The sequence below is a fragment of the Acomys russatus genome, chromosome 24 (assembly GCF_903995435.1).
Source record: "Acomys russatus chromosome 24, mAcoRus1.1, whole genome shotgun sequence".
NCBI classification, from domain to species: Eukaryota; Metazoa; Chordata; class Mammalia; order Rodentia; family Muridae; genus Acomys; species Acomys russatus.
Window position 1 is genome coordinate 46,760,793 of NC_067160.1, and position 24,052 is coordinate 46,784,844.

The following is a 24,052-nucleotide window of genomic DNA, read 5'->3' on the forward strand; positions in this document are numbered from 1 at the left end:
GCTAATGAGTTGACCAATGATCTAACATCAGCTTAGCTGTCAATATGTTCAGAGACCTGAGAAGGATAAATTGTAATCTAAAGGGATGTGTATATTAATAAAAATGGCGGAGATGACTGGTTAAGTCATATCACAGTAAATAGACAGTGTCCTGACCTCAACATAAAACTAGAGACACTACATCTGTTAGAAGAAAAAGTGGAGGAAGAGCCTAGAAAACATTGATTGGCACAGGAAACAACTTCCTGAACAGAACACCAACAGCCCAGGCCTTAAGGTCAACAATTAATAAATGGTACCTCATGAGGCTGAGAAGCTTCAGTAAAGCAAAGACACTGTCAACAGAACAAAGTGACAGCCTACAGACTGGGAAAAGATCTTCACCAACCCTACTTCTGACAAAGGTCTAATATCCAAAATATATAAAGATCTCAAGAAATTAAACACCATGAAGCAAATAACCCAATTAAGAAATGGGCCTCAGGAAACTGGGACAGAGGGGAAGGCATCCTATTGGGACTCTAAATGAGAGACGCATGGGAGAACAGCAAAATAAAAGGATCCAGAGGGTCCTAGAAATCTACAAGTAGAACAATATGATAGGCAGATTTGGGCCCAGGGGTCCCGCTCAAACTAAGGCACCAGCCAAGGACAATACAGGAGGTAAACTTTAAACCCCTTCCCAGATCTAGCCAATGGTCAGAATATTCTCCACAGTTGAGTGGAGAGTGTGATACGACTTTCTCACGTACTCTGGTGCCTCACATTTGACCATGTCCCCTGGAGGGGGAGACCTGGTGGCACTCAGAGGAAGGACAGCAAGTAGCCAAGAAGAGACTTGATACCCTATGAGAATATATAGGGGGGACGTAATCCCCCTCAGGAACAGTCATAGGGGAGGGGAATAAGGGGAAAATGGGGGGGGGGAGGAATGGGAGGATACAAGGGATGGGATAAACATTGAGATGTAACAAGAATAAATTAATAAAAAAATGCAAAAAAAAAAAGAAAGAAAAGAAAGGAAAAAAAAAAAAAAAAGAAATGGGCCTCAGAATTAAACAGAATTCTCAACAGAGGAATGTCGAATGGCTGAGAAACACTTAAAGAAATGCTCATGTCCTTAGTCATCAGAGAAATGCAAATAAAATGACTCTGAGATTCCATCTTACACCCATCAGAATAAGTAAGATAAAAAACTCAAATGACAGAATATGCTGGTGAGGATGTGGAGAAAGGGTCACACTCCTTCATTGATGGTGGGAGTGAAAACTTGTACAACCACTTTGGAAATCAATGTGGTGCTTTCTTAGAAAAGTAGGAATAGGGCTACCTCAAGACACAGCAATTCCACTTCTTGGAATATACCCAAAAGATGCTCCACCACACAACAAGGACATAGGTCAGAACCTGGAAACAACCTTGATGTCCCTTAGTCAAAGAAAGGATGAAGAAACTGTTGTGCATTTACATTATGGAATACTACTCAGCTAGTGAAACCAAGGAAATCCTGAAATTTGTGGGCAAATGGATGGAACTAGAAACGATTGTCCTGAGTGAGGTAGCCCAGACCCAGAAAGACATACTTGGTGTATACTCACTTATAATTGGACAGTAGCCCAAAAGAGATGTCCCATGAAAGCATTCACTTACCAGGAGATTGGGATAGATGAGGGGACTTTCTATTCTGACTCTGAGTGAGAGAAGTATGGGAGAATGGGAAAATAGAAGGATACAGAGGGTCCTAGAAACCTACAAGGAGAAGATCATGACTGGAGGATCTGGAACCAGGGCGTTCTGCTCATAGTACTGCACCAACCAAGGACAACGCATACAGTAAACTTTGAACCTCTATTCAGATCTAGCCAATGGATAGGATATTCTCCACAGTTGTGTGGAGAGCAGGGACTGACTCTGACATGAACTCTGGTGCCCCATATTTGACCACTTCCTCTTGATGGGGAGGCCTAGTGGCACTCAGAGAAAGGATAAGCAGGCTACCAGGATGAGACATGATAGGCTGTGACCATATGGTGGGGGAGGAGGTCCCCTTCTGTCACAAACTTAAGGGAGGGACATAGGGCGAAACAGGGATTGAAGGAGGGATGGGAAGATGCAAGGGAGGGGATAAGAATTGAGATGTATTCTGAATAAATTAAATAAAAAAAATTTAAAAAGACCATTGGTGCCTTTTCCCCATTTCAGCTAGCAAGCATAGGGGCAATTCTCCGGTCAGTTGAAGCTGGTGTCCTTATATCTGTTTTTCAAAGTGAGAACTCTCTTTACAAATAAGGTCTTACTGTTTAGCCATGGTGGTCTACTGAGAGTAATGGCAATAGCCTGTGCTGTTATGGTGTGCCTCTCCAAACTCCTTGATTGATAACTCTTTGGGAGATATCTTATACCTGAGATTTCACTTAATAATCTATGTTTTCATTGTGTGTTCATTCAGGCTTCTTACATTGAATTATCATTAAAACATATGTTAAAAATATATGTACAAATATATACACATATTTATCATATATTTATACATACATATATATGTATATTTATTTATATATGTTTCTTCACACAGCCTTGCTTTCTGAAATCCTCCCAGCCTCTTTCCTTCTCAGGCTCCCTATTCCCAATTAAACTAAAGCCCAAGAACAGCATCCTTCGCCCTTCCTACCAGCCATGTTCTATCACAGTCCTCTTTAACTGAAATTTGTCTTGATTTGGAAGATCACAAGTGTCCATTTATCTTTTTGTGCATCCATCTCATCCCAGTCAGAGAGTCGAAAATGAGGAATACAAAAGCCAGTAAGTGCTGGCATGGATGTGGCAAAGGGAGAAGTCACACACACTGCTGGTGGGAATATTGACTGGAGGAAAAATCACTCTGGATGTTTTTCAAAATAAAAAACCGTAAAAGTAGAACTATCATGTGATTCAGCTGTATTATGCTTGGGCATATATAAAAACATTTTATATAAGTACTACAAAAATACTTAAAATCCATGTTCACTGAAGCTCAGTGAATAATTAGAAAATAAAATCGACCAAATACCCACCGGCTAATGAATGAATAAGTAATTTTGCTACACATCTACAATGGAATATTACTCAGCTATAGAGAAAAAAAATTAAAACTTCAAGTCAATGAGTAGGTATGGAAAAATTAAGCTGACTAAGGTCATCCAGGCCCAGAAAGACAAAAGTTGTATGCTTTTTCTTGTGTGAAGATTCTGGCTTTGAATCTTCCATTCTGTATGTGAAACCTGTACTGCATGTGAAAGCTGGTAAACTGGAAATGGGCATCTAGAGGTGGATGCCTTAAGGGAGGGGGAAAACAAAATGCAGGTATAATGAAACTGGAGATGGAGATACTGAGGGTGGAAAGGTTTGAGTATGGAGGAGGTTGGGAAAGGGGAAATGAAGTACTGGTGGCAGGAGGCTTAATTAACGAGAAGATAAGATATATACATGCAGTTGTAAGGAATAATATAAGAGTGATATCATTTACTGTTTAGGAAGTTTCCATCCAAAGATAGCCTTTCAAAATAATTATCACAACCATTTAACTGACATTTTCACAATCAAGATACAGAACCTTTATGCAAAATTTAGGTTCTCTTACACTGCCTATTTATAGCCACATCTACTTTTCCCCCTTGCTTTCACCCTCAACCCTCTTCTTAATTTCAAGATTGTGCTATAAATGGACTCAGATAGTATGTGAATTAGAGTGTTGACTTTTTCCACTTAGTGTCATTCTCTAAGGACTTGGCTAGGTTCTTTACCTGAACAGTCCACCTTGCCTTAAACCATTTCTTTATAGTTGGATATTTGGGCAGTTGAAAACATTTATTTGCCAGATTCTCTCTCTCTCTCTCTCTCTCTCTCTCTCTCTCTCTCTCTCTCTCTCTCTCTCTCTCTCTCTCTCTCTCTCCTCTTTATTCATTTAAAGCCTAAAAATATTAACAGGGAGGGCTTAGACACATAGCTCAGTGCTGCTCTTCCAGAAGACCTAGATTCAGTTCTCAGCACCCATCAGGTGCTGCTAACCATTTGTCATTCCTTTGCCTTTCTCCTGGCCTCTGTGATACTAGGCATGCATGTAGTACAGAGACATACATGCAGGCAAAATACCTATAGCCATATTTTTTTTAAATGTTAGAAAGTTAATATGAGGAAAGCTTCATGGGAAAATGTATAGTGTATTTTACAGTATTTCACTGTATAAATATGTGGAATTATAAAAGAATAAAAAATGAATATCTGATCTGGACCTCCAGGGAACTCTAAAATGATATCTTTCTAGAAATTCAATTCTTCATTCAACTCAGAGACTCTTATTTATTAAAAATACACTATAAACATTTGATATCAACTAAGGTCTGTAGTTTTTTCGTTTATTTTGCCCTTTGTGTATTTGTAGGCAATATCTTAATTTCTTCCCAAAGAAAACAATGTTGTTTCTGAATGCCTTTAATTTGCAGTGAAATGCATAGAGAACAATGCTTTCAAACATTTGAGAATCCACTTTTATTGAAACTCTATTCAAACACCCACTTAATACTACCAGCAAAAGAAGAGGCTAAAATATTTGACCTGGACATTTAAATATAGGTGTATGTCCCTGTTGTGTGGTAGGGCATTTTCTGGGTATATTCCAAGGAGTGGGATAGCTGTGTCTTGAGGAATCCCTATTCCCATTTTTCTGAGAAAGTGCCAGATAGCTTTCCAAAGTGGTTGTGCTAGTTTGCATTCCCACCAGCAATGAAGGAGTGTTCCTCTCTCTCCACATCCTCACCAACATGTAGTGTCACTTGAGTTTTTGATCTTAGCCATTCTGATGGGTGTAAGATGGAATCTCAGTGTTGTTTTGATTTGCATTTCTCTGATGACTAATGAGGACAAGCATTTCATTAAGTGTTTCTCAGCCATTTGATATTCCTCTGTTGAGAATTCTCAGTTTAGTTCTGAGCTGCATTTCTCAACTGGGTTGTTTGGTTTTGTGGTGTTTAATTTCTTGAGTTGGGGTCCTCCTCAAACTAAGGCACCAGCCAAGGAGAATATAGGCAGTAAACTTTGAACCCCTACCCAGACCTAGCCGACGAACAGGATATTCTCCACTGTTGAGTGGAGAGTGAGATCTGACACAAACACGAACTCTGGTGCCCCCTTTTCTGACCACGTCCCCTGGATGGGGAGGCCTGGTGGCACTCAAATGAAGGATAGCAAGTTACCAAGAAGAGATTCGATACTCTAAGAGCATATATAGGGGGAGGAGGTCAGCCTCAATCACAGACATAGGGGAAAGGAGAAGGGGGAAAGCGGGAGGGAAGAAGGAATAGGAGGATACAAGGGAAGGGTTAACAATTGAGATGTAATATGAATAAATTAATAAAAAAATCTAAAAAAAATAAATATAGGTGTACAAGATCTTGGTGTCTCAAACTTCCCTATAAGTTGTCAGAGAGTGTCTATATATCCTAATAATATCTCAAATATAATGTGAATGAAAATATTCATGTTTCAGGTTAGTAACTTTACCTCAATGGTAGAACACTGTTTAGCAAACACAAGGCTTTAGGTTTGGTCCCAACATGCACACAAAGAGTGCATATATGTGTGAAAACATAATTTTCATTTTGTTGTGATAAATGCAATTTCTGAATGATAGAACATTTGAATGCTTAGCTTTTGTGGTTTTCGAGGTGGCATAGTCCTTTGTCATTCCTCCAGGCAAAGCAGGAGCAGCCTTGTGTCTCTGAATCCTGATAAGCATTTAGTGTGGTCATCATTTTGTTTTTAAACTGTGGCCATTCTGATGGGTGTATAGTCAAGTTTCATTATTTTAATGTGCATTTCCCAGATGGCTAATGGGACCTTTTGGGGTTCTCTGTATCCATTAACCTTCTTTGGTGAAATGTCTTTTGCTCATGTTTCCATTGGATCATTTCATTGTTAATTGCTAAGAGATCTGTGTGTCCTTTAAATGCAAGTCCTTTTCAAATATGTGATTTGAAAACATTTCTCTCACTGTATAGTTTCTGTCCTTTTTGGAGGATACTCCACAACAAAACAATTAAAACTTTTTTGATGATGTTTCATTTATCTCGGTTTTATTTTCTAAATCATGCAGTTTTCTCTTGCTGTCAAGTCTAAGAATTGTTTTCCTAATGTATTACTGCCCTTTGGTTAAACATTGACACCATGGAAAAGGGCAAAGTCAAGATCAATGACTAGGCTTCTGGACTCAGGTGTAGTGAAAACAGAGTCAGGACCTCATCTCCCATAGTAGAATGACTCATATTTCTTTCCTTATGCACTAGGATAATATGGTTATATATTAAATACCCTAAATATGGTTACTGACTTGACTGATCAGGTAATGATTGCTACCCAGCCTGACACTTGAGTTGGATACCTAGATTCTACATGGTGGAAGGAGAGAACTTCCCCATTTTTCCAAAGCAAAAGTATTTCTTATCACATATTTGACAAAGGACTATTATCTATGGGATACACTGAACTCTAAAACCTCAGTAAGGTGTCCTCTGACCTCCACACATCCACTGTACTACACACACACACACACACACACACACACACACACACACACACAAGAAAAAAACAAAACATGCCTCCTAAATACTTACTTTATGTGTAAGTATAAAGTAAGATGTGTGCTGCTATCAACCCTCATCAGAGACATTGTGCTCTGCAGTGGTCACAGCTGGTCCAAGGGCAAAGAGTGAGCAACCGTGATTGCTCAGCCCTAAGTGGGACATCTGTATTGCACTTCTTCATGACAAGGCTCAGGAATCATCAGAGAAGATGGTGGAAAGATTGGAAGAGTCAGAAGTTTGAGAAGACTCCTAAAAAAAAAAAAACCAGTGTCTTCTGGTCAGTGTCTACTGAACTCACAGTCACACAGTGACTCTTGTTGCCTGCAAGATACGACCAGTCCAGGTTCCAGCAAAGATGGGGGCGGAGCTCATGAAGCCACATCTCTAGCTGAAAAGCTCTTAGCAGATGAAGGCTACAGGAAGAAGGGTCCATTTCCTTTGCAGATGTGGTTTGTGAGAGGTTGCCACTGCTCCAGAGGAGGGTCATATCCTCTTGCACTTAAAGGCATCACTGACTGGACTCAGTGAGTTATCAAAACATAAGATGAAGTTGAGATTTGCGATGGTCTGGGAGGACATGGACTGGGGTCGTACAGAACAGGTTTGATTTAAATACATTGCATGTGTATAAACTTCCTAAAGAATAAACTAAGTTAAATTTAAAAATGAAATAAATGCTCTAAAGTCAAGATTTGACACTTATATATAATTATATCTTACCAAGTTATCCACCTGAAGATAATGTAGCATATAATGTTTTCAGATACACGGGCACTTGAAAACTTATTTCAGCTGGTGAGTTTTAGTCCTTCACCATCCATTTGACCATCTTATATAGTGGTAATTTTAAATTCCACGAACATAAGTTCAGGTACCCATGGAAACCAAAAGAGGGCATCAGACTCTGGATCCGAGGTTCCAAGTACTTGGGAACCTCCTCATATGAATGCTGGAAACTAAATTCTGGTCTTCTGTAAGAGGTGGAAGGGCTCTTACCAACGGAGCCATCTTGGCTCCACAGTAACATTTTTGTACTGTAGCAGTCACTGGCTTCTCTTGCTTCTGCCTTTGCTAAGAGGGCAGGCATATCTCTGACTCTGCTTGAGCTTGAGATTCTTTCCTCCTATTACGTTGCCTTCTTCAGACTCAATATGAGAGTTTTGCTTTGTCTCATTGTATCTTGTCTTGTCCTATATAGCCATCATCTCTTGGACACCTACTCTTTCTGAAGAGAAAATGGAGGGGAGTAGCTCTGTAGAAGATGGGGGTGGGGCTAGCTAGGAGGAGTAGATGGAGGTGAAAGTGTGGGCGAGATGTATTGAGTTAGAGAAGAAATCTATTTTCAGTTTTACAAATGGTCACAAAAGGAGACATTTTCAAAGTAAGCCTTCAAAATAACATATTTTCTATAAGAACAAATCATTCCTTAAATCACAGCAAGTATTTAAAAATTCAAGTATAGTATTAAATCATGGTCTTATTTTGACTTCCAAGAACCTTTTCTGGTTCTTCAAACTTTTAGTACCAATACTCCCCTAGAAGAGAAGCTAGTTTAACTCAAGAACAAAACAACTCAAAAGATACAGGAAGGTCCTCAAACTGATGAGATTTACTACTCTCTTCTCAAGAACATATAAGCAATAAAGACTGCTGAGAGATATTCTTCAACAAGCTGAGCTGTTTGAGAGAGAAAGAGCAGCCAAATTGTTGTTAAAGAAACAAAAAGCATCTAGGCCAGTTGGGAAAGGCCAACTGAGCAAACTGGAAATGACACTCACCAAACTTTTGAGCTGCCTTCAAGTTCTGCAGTGCACTCCAGGTTTCTAATAACCCCTATAGATATACTCTCATTTATAATCCTGTAAGTAAGCCCAATGAATTCCTTCAGTTCACAAATTTAGACTTTTCTTACATATTTTGGTCATTGGTTCCTCATCTCAAGTGAGTGTATATTTGTTAAATCACCCCCCCAGAATTTTTTCATGCCAGTAATATAAATAAATGATATGTTGTTCATTGTGCCAAAATAAAAAAGTCAATATCCTCTAAAACAAATCACAAAAAATTCCATGAACAACTGATTTTATTTGAATAAATTTAAGCATTATTAGCAAATACAAGAAAGCAGAAGTAGCCTACTTTGCTCCCCCACTTTCCCTCTTACCCAGGCATTACTCATGATCAAATTTATTTTGTTCTGCATCTTTTTTCCCCTCTTTTTTGAGACAGGGCCTCACCTCAGTATATATCTGTGGCTGGCTTGGAACTCAGTATGTATCCTAGGCTACACAGAGACCCCGAAGTCACAGAGACCCACCTGTTTCTGTCTTCTGGGTACTGGTGTTAAAGGTGTGCACCACCACACCCTGCTTTGTTCCATATCTTAGTCATCCTGCTCAATAGTTTTTCAAGGCAGCCATAAAAATACATTTGATTATGTGATCTTGCAGTATATGATAGTATTCTATGAAATCAATCACATCTTTATTTCTTGATTGATAATATTTAGATTACTGACATTTTTCTTTCTGTTTGAAGCTGAGATTCCTGGAACATCTTGAATGTATCCAAACATATTTATAGCAGTATCAGTCAGTATATGTTTCTGATGATAATGCTACACTATAATTCTACAAGTAGAAATTTCTAGAATAATCAACATATTTCACATGCCTCCTTAGTATTCTACCATACCTCCAGTTTCATGTTATATTGTCCTATATTGCTCCCTCAATCACCTAGCATTCACATGTGAGGCAGAATATGCAATCTTGGCCTTTCTGAGTCTCTGTCACTTTATGTAATATGCTTTGCAGATTGTGATGGCAGTTCTTGGTTTTCAACTTGACTGCATGTGGAATTAACTAAAACTCAAATGGCTGGACACATCTGTGAAATATTTTTTTCTCTTAAGTCTTTTGAAGTGGGAAGACAGACTACCAGTCTGGATCCTTGAGTGGGAAGATCCACTTTTAATCTGTCCCACACCTTCTCCTGGCAACCTACATAAGAACATGGGGAAAGGAAACTCTCTCTTTCCGTGCTTGCCCTCACTCTTGATCATGCTGGTAAGCCCGTTTCTTCACTGCCATGAGATTCTATTTCTTCAGGATTCTGGAGGAGCTAAGGTCCAGCTGAGACTTGCAGCCTTGTGGACTGAGCAACTACTGGATTATTGGACCTTCCATTTGTGGAGAGCCATTTTTAGATTATCTAGACCAGAGCCTGCGAGCCATTGTAATAAATACCTTCTCTCTCCCCCCCTCTCTACATATATATTTTTCTGTCCTTCTAGAGAACCTTGACTAATACACAAATCTATCCATTTCTTGACAATTTCATAGTTTCATCTTTCCTTAATCTGAATAAAATTTCATTGTGTGCTTCTTGTAGGTTTCTAGGACCCTCTGGATCCTTCTACTTTGCTATGATAGGCAGATTTGGGCCCAGGGGTCCCGCTCAAACTATGGCACCAGCCAAGGACAATATAGGCCATAAACTTCAAACCCACCCCTACCCAGATCTAGCCAATGGACAGGATATTCTCCACAGTTGAGTGGAGAGTGAGGTATGACTTTCACACGTACTCTGGTGCCTCAGATTTGACCATGTCCCCTGGAGGGGGAGACCTGGTGGCACTCAGAGGAAGGACAGCAGGCTACCAAGAAGAAACTTGATACCCTATGAGCATATAAAGGGGGAGGAGTAAGGGGAAAATGAGAAGGAGGGAGGAATGGGAGGATACAAGGGATGGGATAACCATTGAGATGTAACAAGAATAAATTAATAAAAAAAAGAAAAAAATTTCATTGTGTGTGTGAAATTTCCATTATCCATTCATCTAGGCTGATTCCATTTCCTTGTCATTTTGAACAATGATGAGCATGATGTGCCAAGATCTTTCTGGCAGAATACTCAACCCAGCAGCTGTATACCACTCAGCAGTGGTATACCTGAGTCATATGATGTTTCTTTCTTTTTTTTTTTTAAATCTTTTTGCAAACTATCTAGGCTGGTCGCCGTAATAGCTGTAGTATTAGTTGCACTCCTGCCATGAATAAATTTCCATCCTATCCCCACACACTCATTAGCATTTTTGCTTTGCCAGTATCTTTTTACAATATATATATATTTTTTTATTTTGAAAGAACTATAGCTTATCAATTCCTGCTTTTTTGGATGGTGTGTTCAGAACTTTATCTGAAAGGCTATCTGAAAGGCTTAGATAGTAGAAGTTTTCTGGTATCTTATCTTCTATGAGTTCTGTAATTATGTATCTTACTCATGACCTTTGGATCCACTTAACACAGAAGTCAGGATTAAAAGTGTGTTTTTACAGTGAAGTGACTTTTTTCATAATGAGCCAGGCATGACAGAACACATCTATACTCCCAAAGGCCGGAAGTCTGACTCAGGAAGACTGGGAGTCCTAGGACAGCCTAGGATACAGAATGATAACCCACCTTAGCAAACAAAAAGAGATGATGCCTGTTAAGTAAGTTGGATATCCACATACAGAAGAAAAAACTATATCCCTATCTCTCATTTAACAACAACAACAAAAACAAAAACCAACGACAAAATGGAAAAAAAAAACCTCAAGTGGAAGACATGAAACTTCCAGAAGAAAATGTAGGAGAAACATGCCCACAGTTGTCTGGATAGACTTTTCCTTTTCTTTTTCTTCCCTTCCATATGTATATTTGGAATATATTCTTTTCCATCCCCCAACTCCTCCCAGATCCTTCTCACATCCCTACACACTCAACTTCATGTTCCTTCTCTCTCACAAAAAGAAACAACAGCAATGAAAATCAAAACTAAAACACAATACAAAACTCATAAAACAAACAAAAACAAAAAAGCATGGAGTCTGTGTGTGTTAAACATCCCTAATATTCGGACCTGTTCTGAAGTGCAGTTGATAAACCCAGTGATATTCCATCTGTCAACACTGATTTTCCCTTTCTAGCAAGTATCAGTTGCAAATAGCTTCTTGATTAGTGGTGGAAATTTTCCATGCTGGGATTTTTGTCTTGTTTGAACCAGTGCCAGTCTTGTAAGTGTTGAGTTTTGTTTCTATCTTTGTTTGTTTCTATAAGAACATACAAACGCAGAAAATGAAAGCAAAAACTCACAAATTATAACATATCGAATGAAATTTTTTTTGTGCATAGACAGCCTACAGAAAGCACAGAATTTGCCTAACATATAATTAAGAATCATCATTCATCTGTGATTCCATCTGTATATGTGTGTGTATATGTATGTATGTACCTAGAAATCATGCATCTATATACTTATCTATCTGCCTATGGGTCTGTTTGTCATCTATCTCAGAAATCAAGTCAGAATATATAAGCACACTTCAGATTAATGGAAAATTGATAAAACACAACAAAACAAGATAACGGTTTCAAGAGTTGACACAAGGAGGTACATAACTAGCCATATGGCATATGAGATGTGTGAACTCACTTTATAGTGCAGAAATGTTAATTTAAAACACTATGAGATACTGCAACCTTGTCAGAAGATGAGGAGAGGCTGCATCACAATGGCACCGTGTTACATAATGTGCCTGTGCTCCATTCTCAGCACCACAAAACATGAATAAAAAAGTCTAACAATCTAAGTATTGATGAGCATTGGAGCTGCCCAAGCTCTCTTTTACTACAAATAGGGTCATGAGTCGTAGAAGTGCTCTGGGGTGCCATTAATAATAGTTATTTTCCATAACCAATATTTTCATTTTATTTTTGAGACAGAAACATAATTGCAACATTTATCCATTCCATTTTCTCTCTCCTCTCACATACCCCTTCTTGGTGTCTTTTTAATGCGTGGCCTCTTTTTCCATTAGTTGTTATTGCATATATGTGAATATATTATATAATTATATATTATTGCATATACACATATATATTCCTAAATGCAATTCGCTTGGTCTGTATAATGATGCTTGTATGTAGTTTTCAGGGCTGACTGTTTGGTATTGGATAAGCAATTGATGTGCTGTTCTGAGGAAGACTATTTCTCCCTCTTTCTGCTGGAACTATCCTATCCTCGTACCCAGTGCTAGTGACATTATGGATATTGCAGGGAAACCTACAACCACTATCTACTAAAGCAGCATACTCCCCAACAAAAGCCTAAACATGTGTCCTTATACCCACAGATAAGTGTAGTCTTCTCTGATCATCACAGAGATGTCTTCAACAATCTACAGGATAACTAGAAATCCCACTGGGCAGTGGCAGTGTTTCCTCTCCTTGGGGATTTTGAGACAATTGGTGTTTCTCATTTGTTCCTGGTAAATATTCCCATATGTGCCAGCCTCCACACTTTTCCAGTATTAAAATTGTGACTCCAGAACTAGATTTGATGCAAATATACAAACCCCAGGTTTCTTTTCCACTCTACGAGGGGAAGGGTTGAGTCCCTAGAAGGGCTGGTATGTGAATTTGTCTGAAAGGAGCAAAACTGCAGAACCCAAGAGCCTTATAGCGATTGAGACCAGTTGAAAACGGTTGGGTAAGTGTTAAATCAGATGACCACAGTTCAGGTGTGAGTGCTTCTGCTTACTCACTAAGTCCTACTTAGACAAATGACTTCACTTCTTTATATATTAGTGTCCTTAGTTGAAGAAATAATTTCCTTTCAAAAAATGAAAGTCTGATGGGACAAGTGAATATTTTTAGCACAGTGCCTAAGCACAGGGCACCAACAGTCAGTGCATGTAACTTTTCCTACTATTGTGGTCAGTATTGCTGGAATGGTCAAGGAGATGTTTTGCCATTGTCTCCTTATCTAATAAATGACAGAGGATTTACATTCAGGTCTGTCTTATAGCCTGAGTCTCCACCTTTGAAAGACAAATAATTTCACGTCTTGTTATCAGGAAGAAAAGTCTCATGAGAATGAAATTAAAGTGGAATATCAAAGGGCAGTCCTTTAGTGTTTTTCTTGGATGTCAGGATATAGCCATTTCTTGAGTGTTCCTTTGTCAAGTTTTTTTTTATTCTTCCTCTGTAGATACATCTCAAAGTGAGAGTGCTGGTCTACATGACTTCACCTTCAGAATGCAAACACACTGACCAGACAACCCAGTCGACACATTTTGACTCAAGTGGCCCAGCCACCTGTGGTCAACCTGAATGCAACTTATCCTATTGCTCATACTGTTCTCTGACCATGACTGTCTCCTGATACAATGAACTGTCCCATAGCCTGGGTAGTTTATAATCTTAGTCTTGGTGTTTCTACTTTCAACAGCTAGTTATTTCTTCAGATCTCAAACTTTATTTAAAAAATTCAAAACAGCTTTTACTGAATTCAAAATTGATGCTCCAACTACACCTTTGTAGTGGATTCAGCTCAGTCCTCCTTCCAATGCTAATCCTAGTTTCTGACTATATGTTTACCTGATTTGTTTCTTACCAGTGTCCAGTGACCCTGTAATCACAGGGGTTGTGTTCACTGCCACAATCCTTGTACAGGCTGTGTAAAACTAGCCTACTCTATATCCAAGGACGGCAGACAAAGCTGTTTGCAGAAAAGAGAACAAATATAGAAAACCCTCTATTTTCCTTCCGTATGGTGAAAACCAAGCATCAGAGAGAGATAGTAAAACCACAGAAGGGAAGAAAGGGAGCCTTCAGTGTCAACTCCCAGATTGCCACAGGGAGACAAAAAGGGGAGTGGCAACAGACAAAGGAAGACATTTTGGAGGATGCCCATATGGCCAGCGCTCTCAGTTAGGGGAAAGCTCAGGATTGCTTTGAATGGGTGAGGCTGAGTCTAGGATTAGAAAGTAGCTCATCTTTCCTTCAAAGTCATTTTCAGTGTCAGCACAGAAAGCTCAATACGTGTGTGTGTGTGTGTGTGTGTGTGTGTGTGTGTGTGTGTGTGTGTGTGTGTGTTGGTGTGTTGTGTGCACTGGGAGAGGAGGGAGAGTGATGATGATCTACACCTTCTCTTCCCTAATGCACAAAGTTAAAATACTTTTCAAATATCCACAACAAGGCTGTGTTTAATTCATACCTCCTTCCAATAGCCTGTGCTCACTTCTCTAATCAAACTGATCTCTTTTGTGCAGAGCCTGTGGCAGCATAGAGAGCAACATTTGCATTTGGGTGCTCACTAGTTTTTAATTGTTTATTTTAGTTCTATAAAAATGTTCCACACATTTTATTTTCAGTGATACCCAGAGATTCTCATGGGCAAGGATCACAGAATCTCCCCTCTCCATCCCAGGTAGTTCTGGCGGTACGATGTCATATCTATGAGCTGATCTAATGATTAAGTATTAGCACACAGAGAATTTTCATTTGAACATGGATGACAAGAGCTGAGCAGGATGGGAAAATCAAGCAGAGTGAACCAATCTGGTGCTTCAGACTTCCTCCTTCTGGGACTCTCTGAGCAGCCAGGGGAGCAGCCTCTTCTATTTGGCATCTTCCTGGGCATGTACCTGGTCACTATGGTGGGGAACCTCCTCATCATCCTTGTCATCAGCTCTGACCTGCACCTGCACACTCCTATGTACTTCTTCTTGGCCAATCTGTCCTTAGCTGATGCTTGTTTCGTTTCTGCTTCAGTCCCCAAAATGCTTGTCAACATTTATACCCAGAGTCAGACCATCTCCTATTCTGGGTGTCTTGCCCAGCTGTATTTCCTCTTGATGTTTGGTGGCCTTGACAACTGCCTTCTTGCTGTGATGGCCTATGACCGCTATGTAGCCATCTGCCAGCCACTCCATTACAGCACAGCTATGAGCCCACAACTCTGTGCATTAATGCTGGGTATATGCTGGGTGCTGACCAACTGTCCCGCCCTGATGCACACACTGCTGTTGACCCGCGTGGCTTTCTGTGCCCACAGGGTCATCCCCCATTTCTACTGTGAACCCAGTGCTCTGCTGAAACTTGCCTGCTCTGACACCCACATTAATGAGCTGATGATCATTACCATGGGCTTGGTGTTTCTCAGTATCCCTCTTATGTTGATCGTCTTCTCCTATGTCCGTATTTCCTGGGCTGTGTTGGGCATCCCTTCTCCTGGCGGGCGATGGAAAGCCTTCTCTACCTGTGGCTCCCATCTTACAGTGGTTCTGCTCTTCTATGGATCTCTGATGGGTGTGTATCTACTTCCCCCCTCCAGTCACTCTACAGAGAGGGAAAGTAGGGCTTCGGTTCTCTATAATATTGTGATTCCTATGCTGAACCCATTCATCTACAGCTTGAGGAATAGAGACATGAAAGAGGCTCTACGAAAACTTTTTGGTGGTGGAAAAGCAGTCTTCTTACTATAAATGTAGCTTAAATCTGAATGCTGTGATTACACTATGCCTCCCCCCCCATCACTTCAGTGATTATGAGTTAAAACAGAACAAAAGGGTATGTACCTCCTTCAGGCTATGATGGGAAATGAGACCTTATACCTTGGTCTTTCAGACAACCATTGCTGACAACAGAACATCACCCCTGATCCTTGGCTTTAAAACCAGTATATCTACCATGAGGAACTGAGTTGTTTGCTGTCCAGTCTGGAGTCATTGAGGCAAGCATGCGATGGCACTATGGGACAAGGATACGAACATCTACACTGCCACCCGTTGTTCAACACATCAGGTCTTTTGAAAGAGAGAGGCATGAAACTACAACCTAGGATGTAAACAATTTTGCCAAATTTAAGTAGGTTTGACCCTAGGGCCTGTGACTTCTATTTTGTCACATTAGGCTGACCGTGACAAGGAAAGTTTCAGGAGAACACACATACTACCAAGCTATGATCATAAGAGACAAATTGCAAAGTAATACGTATGGTATGTCCTTTCTGTTCATTTCTTTTTCTTTGCTATTGTAATGGATATTTTCAAAGAAAACAACATTTCGTAGGTGCCTACCATGTGCCAATTTTGTGTTTATAAATACATGCTTCATTTTCTGGAGTTTTACATTAAATGTTAGAAGAAATTAGAAGAAAATCTGACCTCAGCCTATGGCAAGCTTTGATGCTGGCAGAGTTGACGGCCAAACTCTGCCAAGTCAGGGTGAGGACGTCCTCAATAGTTCCTGCCTCACAAATATGTCAATGTCATATACTGGGCCAGAACACTGAAGAGGATGCTCTAAAATTATAGAGAATTTTGGGTGACTATTCAGGTAGCAAGTTGTCTCTGTCATATTTTCATTTGGAAAGCTACTAACCTGCACTCCCAGCATACTCAGATAATCAAATTTATTCCTTCTCAAATCATGATGAAATGGAAGACCAAGTAGGTTAGTTTTACAATGAAGTGTAATTGTTTAGGGGTTAAGATTATTTTATCTCTAGATAAGTGTGTTAAGTTGATAATGAAAAGATGTGATGGAGATTGATTTACATTCAGAATTTTAGATGCACCAAGATGGGAAAGATGTTTTCTTCAACACTGTCAAATACAAATAGCCAAAACACTAAGAATGTAACTTTTATATAATTCCTTATTGGGTCATGGTTCTTCTTGCTATAGGTAGTTTGTTGTATATATGTGCAATAATATAAATGTGCATGTAAAAATAAAAAATGTTTAATTAATTAAAATTAATAATTTGAAAAAATTAGAAGAAAATCAAGGGTACTGGAAGTTTTGAGAACAATAATTATACCAAAATCAGTCTGGTGCAAATTAGGATTATAAAAAGCCACAAAGCTTAATTATGGTTGCTTTTTTATTTATCAATTGTGAAGCTTTCATATATTTTGTTACATTTATCATTTGGGGTTAGTGTAAATATAAATGTGTTTTTAATTTTGAAAAAAACTGTTCCTTCCTGGTATATAATAATGAAATTAATCATCCAGGCAGGGTAATGCTTGTAATCCTAGTCTTTAGGATTCTAAGGACGGAGAATTAACACAAGCTCCATCATGAGTTCAAAGCCAGCTTGATCTACATAGCAAGAGAATGTCAAAAATTAATAAAAGAAATAAATGAACTTCTGTATATTAGCTTTTATAAATCTTGATATAATTTCTTACTGATTCCATCAGAGTTTTGTCAGCAATTTTTAAAAAATTCTACACAGATAATGTTTCTTGCAAACAAAGACAATTTTGTGTTTCCTTCCTACACTGTACATGTTTTATTTCCTCTCCTTATCATTTTCCATTAGGTAAGATTTCTGGAATGCCACTGAACAATAATGGTGAAAGGGAACCTTTATGCCTGTTTTTAGTATTAATGAGAAAACAGCTAGTTGCTGGTCACTAAGTAAACATTTTCTTAAGGTTTTCAGGGATATTATTTATTCAATGGAGGTGGTTTCTCTGTGTTTCCTATTTGTTGAGTTTTAATTAATAACATATAAATGGGCATTGAATTTTGTCTAACACTTTCTATATATATTGTGTGACTTTTTCTTCCTTAGCTTGTTGATGTGATAATTTCCAATAATTGTTCTAATTCTAAGCAGCTTTACATAGCTGGGATTAAATACTACTTTGTCATGATGTATAATTCTGTTTTTTTCAGTGTTGTAGTTGTATTTAATTTTTTCAGTATATATGGAGGATTTCAAACCAAATTTAATGAGAGCTATTGTTTGTCAGTTTTCCTTTCTCATACCATATTTCCAAATTATTCATATTGTGGTGATGTTAGCTTTATACTTCCTCAGCTCCTATTTTCTAGAAGTGATTTTGTCTTAAAATTTTGGTAGAATTTCTTGATGAAACTGTTGAGGTCTGGTACCTCCTGTTTGGGAAAATCGTTAATTATTAAGCTATTTATTTAATAGACATAGATCTACTGATTTTTAACATTTTCTTCTTGTGTGGGTTTAAGCAGATTGTGACTTTCAATGATTGGTCTATTTCATTTGAGCTAGCAAACTTGTGAGCAAGGATTTTCCTTTAATGTTCCTTTGTTGTTTCATTATCCATGGTTCTCTACTGAAGCCCCCTTACTCACTTCTGATTTCAATTCCTTTCTCCCCTTCCCTTAGCCCATCCTTTTCCTGCTTCTCTTCTTCATCTGTCTTCTCTGTCTATCTCTCTTGCTAGAGACATTGTTTTATTTATTTTTTTTTTTTGCATTGAGTTGCAGTGGCTCATGCCTGAAATCCCAACCCTTGGGAGCTGCAGGATCCTAGCTGAAAGACAGCCTGTCCTGCATAACAAACGTCTGACTCCAGAAAATGTGGTTTCTGCTCATCTGTGCAAAGCACCAGCTTTTGGTGTCATTACTCCTCTCTGTCACCTCTTGTTCCAGTTTAATAGATTTCTACTGTAATGATTGCTATTTCTTCCTCTAGATTCAGTTTTTTCTATTCTCCAGTCTTATTAGGTGAAATCTTGGTTTGTTGAATTTACAAGCTTCAAATGAATGCTTAAAATCAAGGAGCGCTTCTTTCTAACACGTCTGTATGGATTTGGGATTGTTACTCAAGTTACCAATAGCTCATTTTTTTTTAAGGATTGGAAAATAATTTCTTGGTAGAGTAGCTTCAAATGCTGGACTTGGGTTTTGATTTCACACTTTCTACAGTGTTTATAATTACTCATTATTTAATTATTGCACTTCTCTCAGAAGAACATGTGAAACAACTCATTCTAATATTTTACTTGTCCTCATTAAGATAATTAGTACAAATTATTTAAATTTGGTGTTTTATAAAGATGTCTCTGTACCATAGTGGTAAATTTTTCCATTGAAATTTTGAAGAACTTTGTAGTCATGGTATACTGGACATTGATTTCAAATTTTTCCTGTCTTTCTTCCTACTTGGCTTACTTTATTTCCATTTCCCTTTTTCTTTTCATTCATTCGCTTCTCTGTGGTGCCATTTCAGTTCCCCCTTAGTGCACAATTTATAACCATTATCACTATTTTTAATGAGTACATAAAAGCACATTAATTAAAAATGAAATATTTTTTTAATTATTTGAAAGTTCTATGAATTCATACAATTTATATTGCTCATATCCACCCACCATCATCCTTGCAATTTCTCTTAGTGCTCGATCCCATTTCCTTTCCTGGATCATATCCTCTCACACTTTTTGTCATTAATAAGTCCATTGGTTCAATTAATATTACTAGTATGCATATACTGTTTGGCCTTCCACCAGGGAATTAGCAACCTACCACTGCTCACATCCCCAAAGAACAATTATCTTTCCTCATCATCCATCAGCTACCAAAAGCACGTCCTTTAGGGACCCTAGGGGCTGGAGGCTATTTCATCTACACTGGAATTTTGACTGGCTTGATGACATACAAGCAATCATAGCTGCTGTGAAGTGATGCATGAAACAGCATGTCGTGTCAAGGAGTCAGTATTTTATTGCTTTTCTTCCCTTCACTAACTCCTAACATTCTTTCCGTGTCCTTATCCATGAAGTTCCCTGAGCTTCTGATGGTGGTAGATTGATAAAGTTGACCCATATAGATATGAGTACTCAAAGTCATCTGTATTCACTACTTTGAACACTTATTAAGTCTCTGAATTGATTACTAACCCTTAAAAAAGAGCCATTTGGATACAATAAGGATGGGGCTACCAATCACATACTGCATCTGAATAGCAGGAAATCCAGGACTGTACAGGAACCTAAAAACCAAATTAAGAACTACAAAACACTAGTGCTGCTGATTCTCAGGTGAGAGGGATCCAAACTCTGTGGAGGACAGGTGGATCCAAGACCTGTCCAGCCAGCTAACCCACAGAAAAATCCCTGGGGACATCACACATTAGCTGCCATCTTGGGAAGGACTGTAGGAAATCCCTGCATCTTTGGCCTCTCACTGCCAACTACTGCTTGTGAGATCCCAGAAGAAAAACTGTGGGATATACTTGCAGCTCCAGGCTCTCTCTCCCACAACACTGCCCTCTGCCCCTGCCTACTGCTTGCCAGATCCGGGATAGGGGGTGAGCAGGCAGAGCTTAGTCCTGGCACAGGACACAATCCACATTAGTTGCCTCAAAGTGCGGGGCACCCAAGTACCTTTGAGACCTGAGCTATCTCAGACCCCAGCTGCTTGCTGGCATAGACTGGCTGGGTCACAGAACAGATAAATATACCCCTGCCCTCCCAAGAGGGTCTGTCGAACTTCTGAGCAGCTTGAAGACCCAATCTCTTACAACATCTCCAACTGCCTACTAGCTGGGAGAATACCTTGTGGCTGGCAAAGCTGAATCCAGGCTCTGGCCACAGTCCGCACTAGCCACCATCCTACAAGCAACTTCAGACCTTGGTCTATATGCACACACCTGCTTGAAGCACACCACTTAGATATAGCTAAGACACAAGGTAAACCCACTGAGCAGAGAACAGCTTGGGCCACATTATTTGTTAGCTACACTACTTCTAGAAGCTTCTGGCCCTGATCTCACCCCACCCACCTACAGCCTATTGGTCAGATCCACCTAGGTCACAGACCAGAGACTTGTGCAGACCATATCCCACATTAGCTGTTGTTTCCTGAGAAGCTTGGATCTCTAATCTCTCTTGGTTGACCTTACCCAAACTATCTGGAACACAGCATATAGACAGATCCATACCATCTCAAAAAGGACTGTAGGGTACCTGAGCAATTTTGGCCTTAGAAATATATCAGATCACTCCTTCCCTGCCCAACCCAACTGGAATACACTCTGGAAACCCACGTGAGCTAAGCTGGGTGCAGGGTCTAACACCCACTGTCCAATATCCTAAGGAAGGCTCTGGGGAGCCCTAGCAAACAATCTTTGGCTTGGAGTTCTCTTTACTTGCTCCCAATCATCCTGGCCCAATTGGAACACAGATAGCAACCTCATTGGAGGAACCTCTAGGCCTGCCACCACCAGAGACAACCAGATGACTAGAGCACAGCACAAGAAGACTAGCAACAAAACTGGGAGCCATATAACAACACAGGAAATCAGTGATCCTAACACAGCAAGCCCTGGAGATATGAACACCCATGAAACACAAAAAGAAGACTTTAAATCTGAGGTATTGAAAATTCTAGAAGCTTTGAAAGAAGAAAATAAATTACTCAAAGAAACACTCAATCAGATGAAGAAATTGAATAAATCCTATGAAGAATTACAGGAAAATACATCCAAACAGATGAAGGAATCGAGTAAATCCTATTAAGAATTAAAGGAAAATTCAATCAAACAGGAAAAAGAAATGAATAAGACTATTCAAGACCTAAAGAGGGAATTAGAACAAATAGAACACAAGCTGAGGCAATCTTAAAGTTGAAAAACATAGGGAAGAGAACAGAAACTATGGACACAAGCCACACCAACAAAATACAAGAAATGGAAGAGAGCATCTCATGTGGAAGATATGATCGAAGTTATTGATACATCAGTCAAAAAAAATGTTAAAACTAAAAAGTTCCTGACACAAAGCACCTAAGAAATCTGGGACACTATAAAAAGGCAATATCTAAGAATAGTAGGAATAGAAAGAGAAGAATCCAAGCAACAAGGCCTAGAAAATATTTTCAACAAAATCATAAAAAAAACTTCTCCAACCTAGGGAAAGAAATGCCTATTATATACAAGAAGCCTACAGAACTCCAAATAGATTCAACCAGAAAACAAAATCCCCCCATGACAAAAATAATCAAAACAATAAATGTATAGAACAAAGAAAGAATATTAAAAGCTTCAAGAGAAAAATGTAAAGTCACATATAAAGGTAAACTGACCAGAATTACATCTGACTTCTCAGCAGAGACTATGAAAGCTAGAAGGGCCTGGACAGAAGTCATGTAAACAGTAAGAGACCACAGATGCTAACTCAGACTACTATACCCAGCAAAACTTTCAGTCACCGTACATGGTGAAAATAAGATATCCCACGACAAAACCAAGTTTAATCAGTACCTAATCACAAATACAGCCCTACAGAAGGTACTAGAAGAAAAATTCCAACCCAAGAGGGCTAACTACACCCAAGAAAACACACAAAATAAATAACTCCATATCCACAAATCTGAAACACAGAAACACACGCACACACTACCACCACCAACATCAAAACAAAAGGAGCTAAAAACAACTGGTCATTAATATCTCTTAACATCAATGGCCTCAACTCCCCAGTAAAAAGACAAAGGCTGGCAGAATGGATGCAAAAACAGGATCCATCATTCTGCTGCATACAAGAAACATGCCTCAGCAATAAAGATAAACATTACCTCAGAGTAAAGGGTTGGAAAACTGTACTCCAAGCAAACAGATCTAAGAAACAAGCTGGAGTAGCCATTCTAGTATCTGACAAATTAGACTTTGAACCAAAATTAATTAAAGAGACATGGAAGGTCACTCCATACTCATCAAAGGAAAAATATGCCAAAATGATTTCTCAATTCTGAATATCTATGCCTCAAATGTAGGAGCACCCACATTTGTAAAAGGAATGTTACTAAAACTTAAGTCATACATTGAACTGCACACATTAATAGTGGGAGACTTCAACACTCCACTCTCACCAATAGACAGATCATCAAGACAGAACCTAAATGGAGAAAGAAGAAAACTAATAGACATCATGAAACAAATGGACCTAACTGATATCTACAGAACATTTCACCCAAACACAAACGATTACACCTTCTTTTCAGCACCTCACGGAACCTTCTCCAAAATTGACCATGTACTTGGCCACAAAGCAAACCTCAACAGATACAAGGAAATTGAAATACTCTCTTACATCTTATCAGACCACCATGGATTGAAGATGGAATTCAGCAACAAAAGAAACAACCAAAACCTACAAACGTGTGGAAACTGAACAACTCCCTATTCAACGACATCTGGGTAAGGGATGAAATAAAGAAAGAAATATAAAACTTCCTAGAATTCAATGAAGCAGGAGGCACAACATACCCAAACCCATGAGACACAATGAAAGCAGTGCTAAGAGAAAAGTTCATAGCACAAAATGCCTTAATAAGAAACTGGAGAGACCAGCCAAGGACAATACAGGCGGTAAACTTTAAATTCCTACCCAGATCTAGCCAATGGTCAAAACATTCTCCACAGTTGAGTGGAGAGTGGGATATGACTTTCTCACGTACTCTGGTGCCTCACACTTGACCATGTCCCCTGGAGGGGGAGACCTGGTGGCACTCAGAGGAAGGACAGCAGGTTGCCAAGAAGAGACTTGATACCCTATGAGCATATACAGGGGGAGGTAATCCCCCTCAGGAACAGTCATAGGGAAGGGGAATAATGGGAGGGAGGGAAGAATGGGAGGATACAAGGGATAGGATAACCATTGAGATGTAACAAGAATAAATTAATTAAAAAAAAGAAACTGGAGAGATTCCATACTAGCAACTTAACAGCACATCTAAAAATTCTAGAACAAAAGGAAGCAGAAAACCCAGGAGGAGTAAATGGCTGTAAATGATCAAACTCAGGGCTGAAATCAATAAATTGGAAACC

At 39.1% G+C, this 24,052-nt stretch overlaps 1 protein-coding gene across 1 annotated transcript; it reads left to right on the top strand.

The window, feature by feature from the left end:
- The first annotated feature begins 14,976 nt into the window (after nucleotides 1-14,976).
- LOC127207520 (olfactory receptor 1N2) lies at nucleotides 14,977-15,930 on the top strand. Its single transcript, XM_051166958.1, has one exon. The coding sequence runs from the start codon at nucleotides 14,977-14,979 to the stop codon at nucleotides 15,928-15,930; it is 954 nt and encodes a 317-aa protein (XP_051022915.1).
- Nucleotides 15,931-24,052: the final 8,122 nt, after the last annotated feature.